This window comes from Cyprinus carpio, chromosome B17, assembly GCF_018340385.1.
Source record: "Cyprinus carpio isolate SPL01 chromosome B17, ASM1834038v1, whole genome shotgun sequence".
Lineage (NCBI taxonomy): Eukaryota > Metazoa > Chordata > Actinopteri > Cypriniformes > Cyprinidae > Cyprinus > Cyprinus carpio.
The window spans coordinates 12,718,818-12,735,964 of record NC_056613.1 but is presented as its reverse complement, the minus strand read 5'-3'; the positions used below and the strand labels follow the sequence as shown (position 1 = coordinate 12,735,964).

General features: G+C 37.8%; 2 protein-coding genes across 7 annotated transcripts in view; both read right to left on the bottom strand.

Annotated features, from left to right (window-relative positions):
• Positions 1-3,460: 3,460 nt before the first annotated feature.
• On the bottom strand, positions 3,461-7,057 carry LOC109060751 (kelch repeat and BTB domain-containing protein 11-like). The gene is made up of 2 exons (XM_019077906.2): positions 6,502-7,057; positions 3,461-5,914 (listed from the first exon to the last, which is right to left on the bottom strand). The coding sequence occupies exon 2, from the start codon at positions 5,620-5,622 to the stop codon at positions 3,532-3,534; it is 2,091 nt and encodes a 696-aa protein (XP_018933451.1). The 5' UTR covers positions 5,623-5,914; positions 6,502-7,057; the 3' UTR covers positions 3,461-3,531.
• A 1,001-nt stretch (positions 7,058-8,058) lies between these two features.
• LOC109083427 (rho guanine nucleotide exchange factor 10-like) overlaps positions 8,059-17,147 on the bottom strand; it is a 51,099-nt gene continuing 42,010 nt past the window's right edge. For all 6 annotated transcript variants that reach the window (XM_042742321.1, XM_042742324.1, XM_042742323.1 and 3 more), the window contains 2 exons: positions 11,898-12,020; positions 8,059-9,912 (listed from right to left, as the gene is read on the bottom strand). In XM_042742321.1, coding sequence (XP_042598255.1) covers positions 9,419-9,912; positions 11,898-12,020 — 617 coding nt within the window. In that variant the 3' untranslated portion in view covers positions 8,059-9,418. The remainder of the gene's footprint in view (positions 9,913-11,897; positions 12,021-17,147) is intronic.

Sequence of the window (17,147 nt, the reverse complement as noted above, 5' to 3'; positions counted from 1 at the left end):
GGTTGTTTTGAAAAAAGTCTCTTATGCTCACTAAGGCTGCATTAAATAGTGTGAAATATCTTTTTACAATTTAACAGTTGTCTATTTTAATATATTTAAAATGTACCTTGACAAAGCTGAATTTTCAAGCAGCCATTATTTCAGTCTTCAGTGTCACATTGTCTTTCAGAAATCTTTCCAGTATGCTTATTTGCCGTTCAAGAAACATTTATTTTTTTTTATCAAAGTTTAAAACCGTTATGGATGTTTTTTAACAATTCTTTGATAAATAGAAAGTCCAAAAGAAAAGTATTTGAAATGAAAATCTTTTGATGTGTTATAAAAATCTTTGCTGTTTTTTTTTTTTTTTTTTTTTTTGATGAATTTGATACATTCTTTCTGAATGAAATTATTCCGGTTGCTTTTTTTTTTCTTGTTTTCTAATGGCTTTGTGTCTATACTGTTTCCTCAGGCTCAGGGATCAAAAGATGGCAAAACCAAACAGAAAGTCATCATTTCCAACTGTGGAGAGTTTGTATGAATTCAACATACTGTGTGTGTGTGTGTGTGTGTGAGAGAGAGAGAGAGTTTTTTTTGTAGTTCTTTGTAAATATCCAAATAAAACTTTTATATACATTTTATTGTTAATTAGTGGCCTGTATACAAGTTGTCATTTCAAGTGAACAATAGTACTATAACATTTATTCATTTAAGTCTTCTATCTAGACAGTGTATAATGAGTTACTGACTCCATCCTCTAGATGGCAGTAGTGCTGCAGGAAAACCTCTGCAGCTATGTCACACCCTACGGGCAGTGCTCATCGAATGAAATCAGATCTCTCTACAAAGAACATTTAATTCCAATTATTGATAGCATGATGGTTCAGTCTCGATTAGCAATTACTTTCTGTCCTCCTCAGTCTGCATGGTACCCTTGAGTCAGGCACTTAACCTCAGGTCACTAAATGATCTCCACAAAGATTGATTTTTACATCTGCTGCTTCCTCAGATCATAGTGTTGCAAAACTGCTGGTGAAAAAATAAAACAAAACCAAACTATAAAGCAGCTAAAATAATGAACTAGGAAACCAAAATATCTTTTATTGTAAACACAGAAACATTAGTTTGTGAGATGTTAAACTGACATAGAGCCACTGAAAAAGCCATTTGTTTTGAAAGCATAATAGGTTTACTGGAATTTTGTTGTTTGTCAAGCTTCATTAAACGTGATTAAAGCACATGGGGTTAATTCAAAAAGATAAGAAAACATTTACATTCAAGTTCATAATCATACCAACATTCATATTTAAATTCCCTTAGGTTTATTTCAACAGAATTACAATATAGAAACATTTAGAAAATCCACATCCTCAAACTATTAATCATCTCACATCCTCCATCAATTCAGAACTGTCTAGGGGAATACTGAAGCGTGAGCAATTATATCTCAGTAAAATATTCCTGGACACTAAATATCACAGGGTGTCTACACAGAATGCAACATCCAAGTTATAAATTACATATAATGCCTCAATACATGCCATGGACACTATATATATGTTTTGTGTTGTGTGATCTTGTCTGAGTTCAGCCTAAATTCATAAGACAACACCAAGACAATATTTTCTCCCTATCTGTTGAAGATCATAGATGTCTGAGAATCGAAGTATTTATTATGGATAAATGCTATTGTATTGTACTGTAATTACAGCTTCATTAACAAGAGACGTAACAGTATGATCTTAAATCCTTAAACACTGATGAATGATACATTTAGCAAGCAAACAATGTATTGCTCATGAGAATGCAATTTAAATAAATTTTTGTCCGCCTGCAAAATATCAACTTTTATCATTGGCAATGATTCAGAAATAAGGAACAGAAACTTTTTTTGCCTTTTGGACTTTCCCCAATGAAAGTGCTAAAATCTCTCCCAAAAGGGTCTCTAATGAGCCGCTGAGTATGCTGTGATAGAAATGCACTGGTTTGAACTTAACACCTGTGTGATCCAGTAATATCTGAGTAGCAGCAGTTACAAAGGTCAAGTGCTTTGTGCTCTTAATGTTTCCCTAATGTTACTCTAATATTAGCAAAGGTTATGGCTTCTCCTTCAGCTGCTTCAGAACATTTATTGACCCCTGCTGTAGAAAAGATCTAGAATCAAGAGCTATTTTTTGCAGGTTTTTCTATGTGGTTGAAATTTTTTTTTTTTTTTGAATCATTTTTGCTTCAAAATCTATTTGCATAGAATCTGTTGCTAGAAAACAGGGTCACATTATTACATTATGTGCTTCAATTGTTCATTTGTGCTCTTAATTGCCATTTTAAGGCTAATTCACACTGTACCGACAGAGAGTTTTGTTGAGTTAGTGGGATCAATAGGGCCTTTCGCACCGCTTTAGTTCCAGAACTAAATTTACAGTACTAAAGTACTGGGACGATTTTGCGCGAACTATTTCCCAGAACCATTTAAAGGGTTGCATTCGCACTGACAGTGTGTACTAGAAAGTGACTTAAGCTGGTCGACAGCGATGTCATTTTTGCGCGGCATTCAACAGGGAAACAAAGAAGAACAAAGTTAACAACAGGAGAATGGAGGACGCTGTGATCGGAGCTGTGTTTTTGTTGTGTCTCGTGGGTTTCACAATAATGGACATGGAATGTCGATGTATACGTAAAGCGATTGAAATAACAGAAAGGAGGACTAAGAATATCCAACGACAACTGGCAGTGCTACATTTGCTACCAGTGCCTGCACTTCAGCGTCCGTCCATCTATCGCTATTCTCCATACTTGCGAAATTAGTTTCCACAATGTTTACAGTATGTTTATACAGCGTTTTAAATCATGGCTGTCTGTGGAGGGCGTTTTCGTATGAGTTTGGCCAATCAATGTCTACTTACGTTACGGGTAGTACCAGTTGTGCTGGTTAGACCCTGCTCCGGAGTAGGAGCTAATTTGGTTCTCGAAAAAGGCAGTCCGGTACTAAAATCGCACCCAGTTCCGGCGGTACGAAAATGCCAAAAAGTGCGTAGTTCCACAATTAGTTCTGGTACTATGAAAAGGTTCCCGCAGTGCGAAAGGCCCTAATGTGTTTACCACTTTTGCAGTCTGATCGATTTTGTAATAGTTTGTTTTTATTGGATGGTTTTTTTTTTTTTTTTTTTTTTGATGTATTTTCTGTTGGTTTTATAAAGCCTTAGGAATTTTAGTGTTTTTTGCAAATTCCAGCAGCAAAGTTTAACCTAAATTACTATCCGATACAAAGTGCACAAAACAAATGAAGGAAGAGACTATATGAGCTATAAATGTATGACTTTCTTCACCTCCTAAAGTTGAATAGTGGAGCTGTGATTTTAAGGCGCCAAACATACATTTGTTTTACATGTTCTTCTTACCATGCAAAGAAACACATTCCAGTTTCAAGCACTACGTGCTGGCTTCTTGAACTTCTCTGGAGATAATGTTTAATCTATAAATATTGACCAGGCATTCTCTTTCTCCAGGTCTGGAGCGACTCTGAAGGGTCATACGAGGGATGAAATATCTTACTCATGCAATTCTTCCACCTCTCTCAGGCAAGCTGAGAACAAAAGGGAATAAGATCCCTTTGGCCTCCATAGGTGCTTTCAGACACTCGTCTTTGAATCGACCTCCATCCTCTTCTACAATGAACTGAAGAGTTTGAGATTTATTCACACAGTAGATGCAATTATCGATGACAGCGCATCGAAACGGCAGTGTGCAGCCCTGCTGCTGGGAGGCGCAGTCATGCCACATCTTCACAATGGTGTTGTATTTAAAGACACTGATCCCCTGTTCACGGTTTACATCAAATCGGTAGATGAAGCTCTTGAGAGCCACCATGTCTGTGGACTTTTTCCTGCTGTTGTTGTATGGACACTCTTGCCATTCGTCTCTTTTGGGGTCAAATTTGAGCAACCTATAGAACAGAGACCCTCCCGAGACGTACAGCTCGCCGTTACATGTAGTGGCTTCATGAGCTACCGCAAATGCTCCTTTGGGTAAAGGAGCCACCGCCGTCCAGCGGTCCATTCGTGGGTCGTACTTCTCCACCGTGAAAAGACATTCACCACCAATGGCGTACAGGTTCCCATCCATGGAGACAAGTTTGAGTTGCGATCGTGCTTGCTTCATGGGTCGGACTTCGCTCCAGCGGTCTGTGATGGGATTGTAGCAGAACACTTTGTCCGAGACTTTGCTTTTCTCCCCAGTTCCCCTGATCCCGCCGGCCACAAACAAGTAGTTGTACATGGTACAGATACCGCAGCCTCTGGTGTTGATGTCTTCTGGCATGACAGTCAGTGTGTGCCAGTCCTTACTGCTCTTATTGTAGTAGTAGATCATGTGATTGTCCTCAAAAGACGTGATGGAGAGGGGACTCTGGGGACGGCTGCTGTTTCTGCTGGGCGGTCGACTTCCTACACGCTCAAACACGTCGTTGATTTCCGCCACCATCAGACACTGGCGGCTCTCCATCCGTTTGCGCAGTATGAGGTCTCTCTCTGAGCCCGTGAGGCGCCCGTAGACCGCCGGATCTCTCAGAATCTGAAGAAAGTTGTCGCTCATGAATCGATAGGCAGTTTCTTTCAGTTCATTAAAGCGCTGCTTTTTGGCGATCGTTAGGATTTCATAGCAGTTCTCTGGCGTGATCTGTGTGGATATGGTGTCGATAGCAGCTTGTACCGCACAGGGCATCTGCAGGATCTTTGCTCCTGTGATGACATCCACAATATTGTCTTTGCTTACGTTCATCTGGGAGGAGTAAACATAATCTACAAGCACCAATAAGGTCTTGTAGCTCATTCCTTTTACCTTCAGGATGTCTCGAGAGAGCCTAGCCTTAAAATAATCACTTTTCTCAGCTAATACTGATTTGTGTGCTTGTATTTTCTGTCCACCCACCTCTATGACTAAATTCGGCTCTTCCTTTGCAGATAGAGCTTCTCTTACTGCAGATCCAGTTGGCTTTAGCCCTTGGCTCGATTCCAGCCTTGTCTGTCCGAACAATGTTCTGTAGCTGGTCTGATCTGCTCCTTCAGAGGAACTTATAAAGCATCCTAGGGTTTTTTCAAGTAACCTCGTTTCTTGAGAGCTTGAATAGGAATTATTTCTGTCCTCTGATGTGGAGGAGACATTTTTAATGTCAAACTGACTCCGAACCACCTCACCATCTTTTAGGACATTGGATAATTTGTCAATTTGGAAACTGGAAGCTAACTTTGTGCCATTTGTTTCTTCTCTAATGTTTCTTGAAGCTTCACTGATATTTCTCAAACTAAGGTCCAGATTTTGTGCTCTAGACGAGTCCAGAGGTTGTATGTGCTCTTGAAATCCACTGTCACTAGAGACAGCGTCTTGTGCGTATTCTGCACCTGTTACAGCGCCGTTGTTTCCCAAACTCCTGTTGTCAGTTAAACCTCCTGATTCTGACGTATCCCACGTACCCGGGAGACCCTGCAGTATTTCCATGCTCGGGATGCCTGTTTTCCCCAAAGCCGGGACATTGTTATTGTTGCCTTCGCCTGGGATAGGCGATTCTGGAGAGTCAAGGTTTGCCGCGTGAAATATAACGTCTGCTTGTACTGTGAACATGTTTCTGTCTTGCAGAGTGTTGTTCATCTTTCTGTAGTTGTGGTACACCTTATGTCACTCATTTAGTGCTTTCAGAGCAACTCAAAAAATTTTCCTTTCCCAGCAGTAGACCTAAATTAATCCCAGTGAGCCTCAGGAATGGCTCAGGAGCCTCTAATTATTGGGGTAATGATCTTTCAGAGACAACATGAGTGTGTCCTAGCTGGACAGGTTTGCTGTTTGTTCCATCAGTGTACATTTCATCCAGGTAAACAACAAAAACAAACATATATCAAGAGCAGATCCTTTGTCCTCAGTGTTCACAGCACTGGGGCCAAACCTTCCGAGAAAAGAAGACAAAGTTATTCATCCATATAATTACACTCACATTACAAATTTCTTGTAGACCTTAATCCAAATGATTAGAAAGTTAATGTTAAAAATATAATTAAAACACACCTTCTAACGCTAACTAATAGCAAGTGGTGCTCTTATGGGCAAAAAGCTTTATTTTTTTCCTTTCAACAATGCAAATAATCTGTCTGCTGCAGTGACAGTAAAATAAATCATAAACATCACATAATGAGTTACTGTACCCCTCACTGATCAAAACACTGACATGCTCCATTTAAGTCACTCTAATGCGCTTGCGCATTGCTTGGAAACCCACTGACAGAGCATTATGGATTAAATCTTAAAGAGATCACGAAACAGCACCTTTAGTTAATTTTCTGTCATTATAAGTTGTTTAAATACCAATTTAAATAGATCTAAAAACAAATATATATTGGACGGCAGACAGATAGGTATATATTAATAACGCTTAGCAAAAGAGGCATTTTCAGACAGATAAAGTAACGTTAGTCTTTGAAATAATTATACTGACTATATCCTAAATTATTCAATAGACCCGGTAACGTTACTTACGCGTTAAACGGCGGAATTTCTTTGCGCAATTCCTCGCACAAAGCGCTCTTATGTAAGTCAGTGACTGTAGATCTAAATACACCGCGCTGCAGGCAGTCCACACATTAGTCTGTGAGGGCTGAGTTTTCCCAAATACAGACCACTTAACCATTCACAGGAACGTACTGTCCATCCCATATTGTAATAAAACGGCAGTTCAACGAGAACTTCTCTTCCTCCTCCTCATCCTCGACCAACTGTATGCGTCTGAAAGCCTCGACAGGAGAATCAGCGTCCACGAAATGTCATTATCTCAATGAAAATAATAAAACGAAATATATTCCATAAAGCCACCCTTGTGCTCCGGATCTGATCGACACCGCCTCTCTGCCCTCGGAGTGATTTGCAGTATTTTTTATTTTATTGTAGGCTGAGGTAGTTATTGATCTAAACCACACCCCCGTTTGTGTTCATCCTCTTCACATTAGAGCTGCTGATCAAATCCGCGGTAAGCGCGCGGCGCGACGCAACGCGACGTTCCTGCACGCTCGACGCACCGCCAAATGAAGGATGTTGCGCAATGGACAACGGGAACTCTCAAGCGCAGAGCATTTTAACGTATATTGAATAAAACTACTATCTAAATGTTGTGCTACTAGCTAAATGTAGTGATTTTCTAAAGCACAGTAAACTGGCTCAGTCCGTGAAGAACACTGAATATATTTGATATCGTTGACAAAATACAACATGAAACGAAAAATACATGTCTACATACATGCCCACTCTATAAAAAGCCCACAAATGTCAGAAAAACGTAATTTCAGGTTTTACTCGAAGGAGAAAAAAAAAGCAAAGCTGGAAAAATTGTCAAGAACAGCATGACTTCATCTGGCCTTTTCAAATGTGGTGAAGTTTTATGGGCACATTAAGGAAGCCCATTACTCTCCATCTTGATATTATGGGCTACACGGGTCTACAAGAGAGTTACTAGGGTAACCACTTCATTTCAGAGAGCAACAAATCAGAGTTGAAACTGTCTGTCAGCATGACAGCACATGGTCAGACTGAGATGACACTATTAGCCCTCTAAATACACACATCAGCTGTTCTCAGTCTGAAGGGACTCACAAAGATCCTTGAGCCCACAAAGACTGAAAGCGTTGCATATATTAGTGTGGCATCCTGTGAGGGAGGGAGGAAGGGCCTCCTGCAGAACAACTAAATCTCACCCTAGTGCTAGTGCTTTTATAGCACTGAGGACTTTATCTGTAACGGAAACGTCTAAAATATGACAGGCAGATATCAGATCAAAACCAAAGATTCTTATAAACACTGAGATATCAGCTGTTTTTCTTGATCTTAAAATATCTCAATACAATAATTATAAGAACTATTCACTTGGCATTTATCAAATGGATTATTTTAGGGGTGCATAGTGCTTGATTCTCGTCTTGATGTGTAAAGAATCTGTTTAAATATTATCTGCATTTATATAAATATTAATATTCTCACTCAGTGTGTAGATCCAAGTGTGACTATCTAAACATCCAATAAAAATCAACCATCGTAGTAAAGGGATCATAAATATTACCTTTTTAATTTCCCTTTTAGGCAGACAGCTTGCAAAATGAATATATCAAGACAAATTTCTCTCAAACACATTGCACTGGAAACACAAAGAGGAAAAAAACTACACATTTTATTTTCTTTTTTTTTTTTTTTTAAATTAAGTTTCTTTCCTTCCTTCCATCCATGCCCATGTCAATTTTACCGTAAATCAGTGTTGCTGTTGGTAAAGTGCATTTTACAGAAATCCATTCAACCTCTGTTCAGCCTCAAATGTGATTTTCTTCTGGGGACATTCCCTTGAGTATGAGCTGGCAGTTATAGTCCATCAAAAGGAAAAAGAAACTAAAAAAGGGACTGAAAATGAAAAGGGCCAGTTGAAAACAAAACAAACAAAATCACACATGGTTATCTATCACACTTGCACAGACATACAAAGAATGCTGGTTAAAACATGGTATATATTTGTTAATATACAAGTCAGAAATACATATCACAATGTATCATTATAATGCCTTTTCCATACCTTTAAATATTGATAAGCATTCATTTTAAATTAGAGTTATGGAGGAATGCCATTTTTCTTGAACTTGTGGTAACATAGGACACCAACTTCACTTTAGGACCCAAACGGAATCTCTGGCCCGCCAGAGAATCCCATTCAAGTCATTCAGTCACAGGTTGTAGCTGATCACAGAGGCCAATCTAAAGGCCATAAACCTCAGATGTGCCCGCATTCAACCAAGGTTTTAAGACTTCTTTTAGAAGAACAACCATTCCTTGAAGCAAATATTTTGAGATTTCCTTTCATGAAATGATCTTTAAAGAAAAACAACTGGAATTAAATTAAATGACGAGCTAAACAGATGCAGGCACTGTAAGCATGTTTAAAATGTGGAAAATGATAGAAAAAGTTGTGCTGTTTGCTAGATGTTCCATTGCTTTTTTTTTTTTTTTTTTACTTTTTTGTGAAATGTATTTATGTAGCAGTTAAAAATGTTATATTACCACAATTAGACCTGAATATTATCACACTGGAGTGGTACTGACATTTTCACAAATGCAACTTTTAATTCGGGTGAAAGTGGTAAAACTCATTTCTCTGATGCATGAGTACTTGGTAGTTCTGGTCATTCCTTGAACACATTCTTTTTTTCCCCTTCATTCCTTAATCTTTTTCCCCCCGTCAGCCCATGACTGAATGCAACGTCAGTCTAAGGAACTGCTCTCTCTGACGTGCAATGGTCTATAATGAAGACATACAGTAAAAGCATCATTAGACGACTAAAAGAAACAAAAGAATGATGGATACTGGTGTTTGTGCAGCTGCATCCAAACTAAAACCTGATCTTCACCGTTCTCTGAATACATCTCACAGGCTGGGCAGAGGTATTTGCCACACCATAATAGTGGACACCATCTCCTCGTGCTTAGACTGTTTTGTTTTTCTGTTGATTCTGCAATGTCCCAGTCCTCCAGACACCACCAACAATGAGCTCACATTTACTTTCTCAGTCTGCTTGGCCTTTTGGAAGTGTGCCGGCTCGTTCAGCAGGTCGTATATCGCCCCGTCCTCTGGGCCGTGCTCTAAAGAGCCCTGAGACAGAGCCAGAGACCCACATGATGAGGACAGGGAGTCCTGGAGAACTGGAGCATGTGAGGGAGAGCTGGTACTGCTGCACCCCACCCCAGAGCAGTTCTCGTCCAGTTGGGTTCCCTCCACCTCGGGGGCCCCAGGCTGGCACTGGCTGGGTGTGTTGGAGGTGAGAGTTACCATGGTTGCTTGGGAGACATTACACACTGCTGTTGCCATCGTGAGGAACTTGACTGGGCCATGGTGAGCATGAAAAGAGACCATTCCTCGACCTGGGGCAAGACAATGAGGGAGATAAATGACAGAGATGAAGAACGTTAAAAAGTTTGCTCAAGCATAAAATAAAAAAAAATAAAAAGAGATAAAACACACATACACAAATGTCAGAACACAATAATGAAATATATAAGGGTAGTAAAATATATCTCATCAAAGCAAAATATAATTTAAGTATAATAATTACTAAAAAAAAAAAAATCTTTCTCAAATGTAAATATTAAACATAATACTAAAATAACACTTAATGGCATTTGATTTTATTTATATATACACTTTTATATACTTATTTGTCCCACATTATATATTAAGTGGCCTTAGCTACTATGTACTTACTTTAGAAATAGGTACAGTGTACTTATTGTGTTCATATTGTATTGCAAAACACTTTCGCTGCTATTGAGGTGGGATACGGGCAAGGTTAGGTTTAAGGGTGGGTTAAGTTGGAATGGGTCAACAGTGCAATTACAAATGTAATTATAGAACTTAATTACAGATGTAATTACATGCAGGTATTTTGAAAAATATAAGTACAATGTAAAAACATGTATGTACACAATAAGTGCATTGTTCCATATGATTAATTGAAATGTAAGTGTATTGTAGTTAAGGCCACTTAACATGAAGTGGGACCAATATATATAATGTATATAAAAATAATTTATAATAAAATTACATATTTATTATCTTTTTTTTTTCATTTTTAACATCAATTTCAAGTTTTTTTTTAATTTAAAAAATGTTAAAAATTTAAATGTTAAAAAAGTAAAAGGAATGAAAAAATTTGATCTAATATTTATATTTTATTTCATCAGCTTTTATTCAACTTTACTTTGTAGTTTTGTATAACAATAATAGCCACTGACGGTTGAGGAAGATGCCTTGTTCTTTGTCGGGTGTGGTATGTTCCTGAACTTCTGCTGAGTTGCAGTATTTGAAAGTGCTACAGACTTTAAAATTACCCACAGGGCACTGGGCAGCAAACAAACCTCTGCCGTTAGCACAATTCCACAGAAATAAGCATTAAAAACTTGTTAAATGGGTCATATGATGTGATTTCAAAATTTACTTTCTCTTTGGAGTGTTACAAGCTCTTGGTGCATAAGGAAGATCTGTAAAGTTTCAAAGACTAAAGTCTCAAATCCAAAGAGTTATTCTTTATAAAAGTTAAGAGTCAACCTTAAAACGGCTCGTTCTAACACGCCTATGTCACGATGTGGGAAGATTTGCATAATGCCGCCAAAATGTTCACTCAAAGAAAGAAGGCATAACTTTTAATTATCGTTGTAGTATTGTTGTTGCCAAGCTGCCATGTTGTGGAGATGCTGTGTGTTTCGTTGTGAAAGCGAAACTACTTTGGCCTTCCAAAAGAGGACGATATTTGCTTCGTCATGCCTGGAGCTGATCCGGGCTGGTCGCTGAGGAAATACATCAACTTCGCACTGTGGATCACTGGATCGGCTTTCACTGTGGATGAAGCGGAGTCCAGTCCGGGGTCGTCACATGTGGTTGCCACAAGCTCCTTCGTCGAATCTGCCAGTCGTGCCGTTTTCAAGCCGGCCTGCACTCACTCAGCCTGCCGTGTGTGACGCTGTGTTTCGTTGTGAAAGCGAAACTACTTTGTTTGGCCTTCCAAAAGAGGACACGACTAGAAATCAGTGGTTAAGTTGTATTTACAAAACTGTTCCAGAAGAGTTCAACCCAAATATTCAGATGTGAGCAACGGATTTTATGGAGGACTGTTTCCTGATCTGCCGGCTGTTCTGACTCATAGACTGCAAGTACGTTTTTTATATTTAAAGAATTTGCCACTGATGATTCAAATGTGAGTTTTGAGGCATAGAGGAGAAACAATAATGTACAGTATGTGGAAAATAATGCATTTTTTAACCTTAAACAGCATAAACATATTTTCATTACACCAAATACACAAAATAAATGTTCCTTTTAGCAACATCATATGACCCCTTTAAGAACCCACCTGTGACTTTTGGGATGCCCTGCAGTCTGGGCACGGAAAGGGCCACTGTGACCCCAAGATTGGTCCCTACCAACAGCAGTCCGTGACACACTAACAGACTGCTCACAGAGACTCTCTGCTGTCCTGAAAGGGAACAAATAATTTGATTTAATTACTTACACTGCAAACTAAATCAGAAAAACACATACTATATAACACTTGTGGCAAGCACTCATGACTAGAGGTACTTAGTGAAACATTTGCCCAGTGGAATAATAACATCATCCACACATGCTAGGCTGTGTGGGCAGAACTCGACAGCATGTGTGGGTAGGTTACTATGGGGATGATGCTGAACAGCAGTTGGTTTCCAAAGAAACCTGACACGATGTGCACTTACAAATGGGAGGGAGGCCTCATTAGAAAGAAAAGAATCCTCAGATATTTGGTTAAACAAACAACTCTAAATTTGTACATCATGTACTGTACATTAAGTGGAATCATTTCAATGAAATAAAAATTCTAAATGAGCTACTGAAGCCACAGTTCTATGAATGATATTAAATCTATTTTAAAATTACTGTCATGTTGGTGATTAAATAAAATCATAAGCAATTGTCATTGTAATTTTTGGACATATTACTGGTAAAGTACATGCTATAAACTGACACTGTGAAGAATATATAAACAAACACCATAAAAAAAACTATAAAAGCACATATAGAAATAGTAAGGAATGTTGTATTTAATAATAACAACAATATAACAGTTATTTTTATTCAAAGTATATTACTCCATCAATTAAAATATATTATATATATATATAATATATATATATATATATATATATATATATATATATATATATATATATATATATATATGATACAGAAAATATACTTTAGGACCTGTTGTAAGAACTATGAAGTTAAGAAAAACAATGGGAGGGTTAAAGGATTTTATGCACTAGACTTTTCAGAGACTTTTATCTAAATGCAATAACAATGTGTTTTGAATTTTATTAGTGTGACTAAAAAGTAGTATGTCATTGAGCCAGAGCTGTTCTTTGGTCAATTATCACACATGAGCAAACAGAACACTCTCCAAACACCTGATTGGTCAGGACCAGACTGCAAGTTTGAAGTATCAGAGAACAATATCCTCTTCAGCTGTTCCTTAGTGCTCACTGACTCATTAGGAAAGAGTTTGCTCATATTTCTGAACATCACAGATCATTACATTAGTCATGGAAACTATAATAGGGGACTATTGATAAACAAATGAGGACTGAGTTTGCAAAAACATCTGCACAGTTTTGAAGTGTTTTACTACAAGTCCTGTAGATTAAATTAGTAAACCAAATCTGTCACAAAGAAACTAAATTAAGTTTTAAATGGCCACTTTATCAACAACTGTTCAGTCCTCCTAATGGACAATAGAGAAAGACCCATTTAGTTTTATACACTTTTTAAATCCGTTTTATCTGTTACTCTGCATAAGTTATTGTGAAATTGTCTACAAAATGAGAGGGTCCTTTAGGTTTATAAAAAGATTCTGTGGTGCATTCTCATCATCTGGCTGCTGTGGTGTGGCTGAACATCTCCAATATCCAAGAACAGATTTAGCTGTGGGCTCTGTGTGTGTGTGTGTGTGTGTGTGTGTGTGTGTGTGTGTGTGTGTCCAGTCTGACCTTCAGAAGAGGGACAGAAAGACATGTAAATTGCAGATTAAGTTGGCATCGAGTTTATCTGAAATAAAATAAGTTTGGGTTTTTGAATATTTTATTTGATCTTAGTTAACGTTTATTGTATTTTTATGGTTTTAGTTTCAGTTAACTAATAACCCTGATTCAACATCCATATAATGTATACTATATAATAACGAATATCATGTGTACAATTTATTTTGTATAAGACTATCTGTACAAGCTGTCTGTAGTGTTTTAACCAAGCTAAGCTGTTCAGTTAATTGCCTGCTAATTGAGTGTTATTGTAGCTGATGTCTTTGTACCACCATCAAAAGACTGACACACTTTATTATAAATCATGCCAAGAACGATCAAAACTGATTTGTCAATTAGCAACTAAGAAAAGCATGTGCTGATTTGATGGTGGCGGGAATATCTTTTGAGCAACATGAAAAATTACTCTCTGTAATGCATTTCATTAGATTTAAACAAACCAAATCACAACCAGTAACAACATGCCAGAATTGAATCAGCTCTAATGCTGATCTAACAAGCTGGAGGAAAACTAAACATTGTGCACTTTTTCAGACACTAAGCGGGAAAGAAATCAATCCATGTATTAACCACTAATGGGGCTAAAAGAGTTCCTGAAGTAACATCCTTTCAATTAAAAAAATTAAACATATTGTCCATACATAATTGATGCAATAATGAAGATCTATCTGAACCCCAAGAGTGTTTTTATGGTGGCTGCTCTGTTTGTGCCATTACTGCACACGAGTGAGTATTTGGGTCACAGGAGACAAAGCCATCAGAGACAAATACCACTGCCTCTACTATCCCAAACTGATATCAGTCTTTATAATTTCCACAAAGGCCATAATATGAATTTCAAAAACTTTCACTCAACGCTTGATAGAGGATGACTCTTTTGCAACTCACAAAAAAAGGTTGTTGTTTGCATTATGATGACAAATGGATTCAAAGAGCTTTGGTACATTTGGAATATATCAGACAAACACCTGCACATATGGAATGCAAACAATGTTTTAACAGCTGTCAAATCCATTACCGGGTGAATGGATCATGACCATATCTGCCAGTCATTTCAGCAAATGTTACTTAAGACACTGTCGTACAGACAAATGATGCGTGACATCAGATGCATGTTTCTGTAAGGTAAGTTCAGGACAGACTCCATCTCTCCAAGGTTAGGACAAAACACAAAGGAATTACACTACCAATCCCTCATCCTAAAATCTGCTCTTGCATTACCGAACACAAATCAAAAGGGTTTTAGGTTCTCTCTGTCTGAGGGGACTGCTAGCCATGCAAAATGATTGTATGCAGCTGTACTGAAGTTAAACTCAGGAGCTACAGAAATATGATACAGATGAATTTGCCTCCTTTGGTAATACACACCAATTTTTTTGTGGGAGAAAAAAATTCTTCAGGTGAAAAATGCTTTGAAGAGTCATTACCTTCTTTAACAGAATTTTTTTTTTCCCCATTGGAGGGTTGAAACTGAATGGATTTCCATACAGTGTCAGTTTCACTCAGCAATAAACATTTGTCCTTCAAGGTTATTCAAGCTTCTAATCATTCCATTTATGAGCAACTGAACTACCAACAGAAAGAGCATAAAATTTCAAGAAACACCTAAGAGACAAGTAAAGACACAACACAGCACAGGAGGCGACCAGCACTGCCTTTCATGAACAAAATCCTGCCCTGACAAATAAGCCCAAGAGCTTAAGGAATAGCCGGGCATGATCCAACATACTCAGCACAACCAAGCTGAAGGATTCTGCTGGCCAGCCAGAGGCAAAATGGTGCTGGAATTTAAAAGACAATAACCTGCATTTTAGATGAAGTTACTTCTGTTCAATCAAATCTTGCATTCAATGATGCCATATGACATTACACAGCAATTCTGATGGTAATTAACACATCTTTTGCTGTATAACTTAAAATCTTTAAAAAAAGTAACCAACTAAAGCTTAATGGAGACCCTGCCAATAAACATATTTCTGCAGGGAATTAAACAGTAATCTGGCAGGTCCACACCCTTTTAAAACTGCACAATTGAGCCTTTCAAAGTCAGGCGAGTAGGTACCAACAGCCCATATTATTGTTAGACACCAAATCTAGGAAGTTTTTCTCATAACAGTAGGTAAGGAGATATGCCAACATATTACTCAGATCTGACTAATCAGATCGAAGGAAACTTTAGCAGGACTCATCTTGTCTAGAGTGTTGTGTTATATGTAGAATCAGGAAGTGTGAATGCACATCAATGATGGCAAATGCTCAAAAATTGACTATTTTATTGAATCATTAATCAGTCATATGAAAATGAGTTACTTCTAAAACTGCAAGATTTTTCTTTCAAGCAGCAGTGAATCAGCATGAGGGAACTACACCTGCAGTCAGAGACACACCCTTATACTCTCACACAGGAAGTCTCCATGCAGACCATTTCCTGTGTGGCAAACTGCTGCATGGGTTCATGGTGAGGGGTTGCTGAACTCTACTCTCCTCCAAACAATTGATTCCAGAAAAAACCCTCCCCATCCAAACAAAACACTGTGATAGAGCTGATAGAGCAGTTTCCTCTTCTAATGAAGGTCAGGGGAATATTATTAGCATGGACTGTTAGAAACAAATCCTTGATGTATCTAATAATAGATTGAAAAACATTGTTCTGCAGCTGCACAGAAGCACAGCATCTAAACGAGGTCTTTTGCAATGTTCCCAACTTCCTACTGAACATACAAAGTGAGGTGGGGAAATATACTGTTAATGTTACATAAGGGCATTTCAGATTAGGGCTGCTGGATTTGGATTCTCTTGGAATCTAGTTGTGATTTTTCTCAAAAAAATATTGCAATTGTGATTTAAGATGCAATTTTTTTAAAGCCTCAAGTTTGCTGTGTTTGTTTGTAGAGCTTCAAAAATTATTTGATTACATACCAGTATGAGTGGTGTTAAAATAAGAAGCAAAATAAGAAGCATTACTACTGTAATAATGACTTGTACAAAAAAAAAAAAATTTATCTGTAAATTGTAAAATTACAATACTAATATTTATGGCTGCCTTAATTGCTTCATTTTTAAGTTAAATAACCAAGCTATAAATCTTGAAGAAAAACACAGGGAACCCTGGAAACTTTTGTTAAAAGCAGCAGGTTTCCAAATGATCTAAAATCATACAGCTTTGTATGATGAATGGAACAAAATGTATTAAAAGTTATTCATCAGTTTTATTTATTTATTTATTCTGGGATAAACTCACAGCACTGAAGACATTAATGGTTAATGTTCAATCAGCTACCCTGTTGATAACCTTCGCCAATGTATCCTTAAGATAAAAAAATGATACAAATTACCTCAAAAGTAATGTACTTATGAATAACGATCCTTAACATTTCCAGGTCTAGAACAGCATGCAGATATTAGACATAAGGAGAGAACGAGATGCAACATATTCAGTGAGGGACTCCCAGCACACAGTCAGAGCGTGTCTGGACTCCCCTGTCACTATGGAGATTTAAATAAAGCTTCTTTATTCAGCCCTGGAGAAT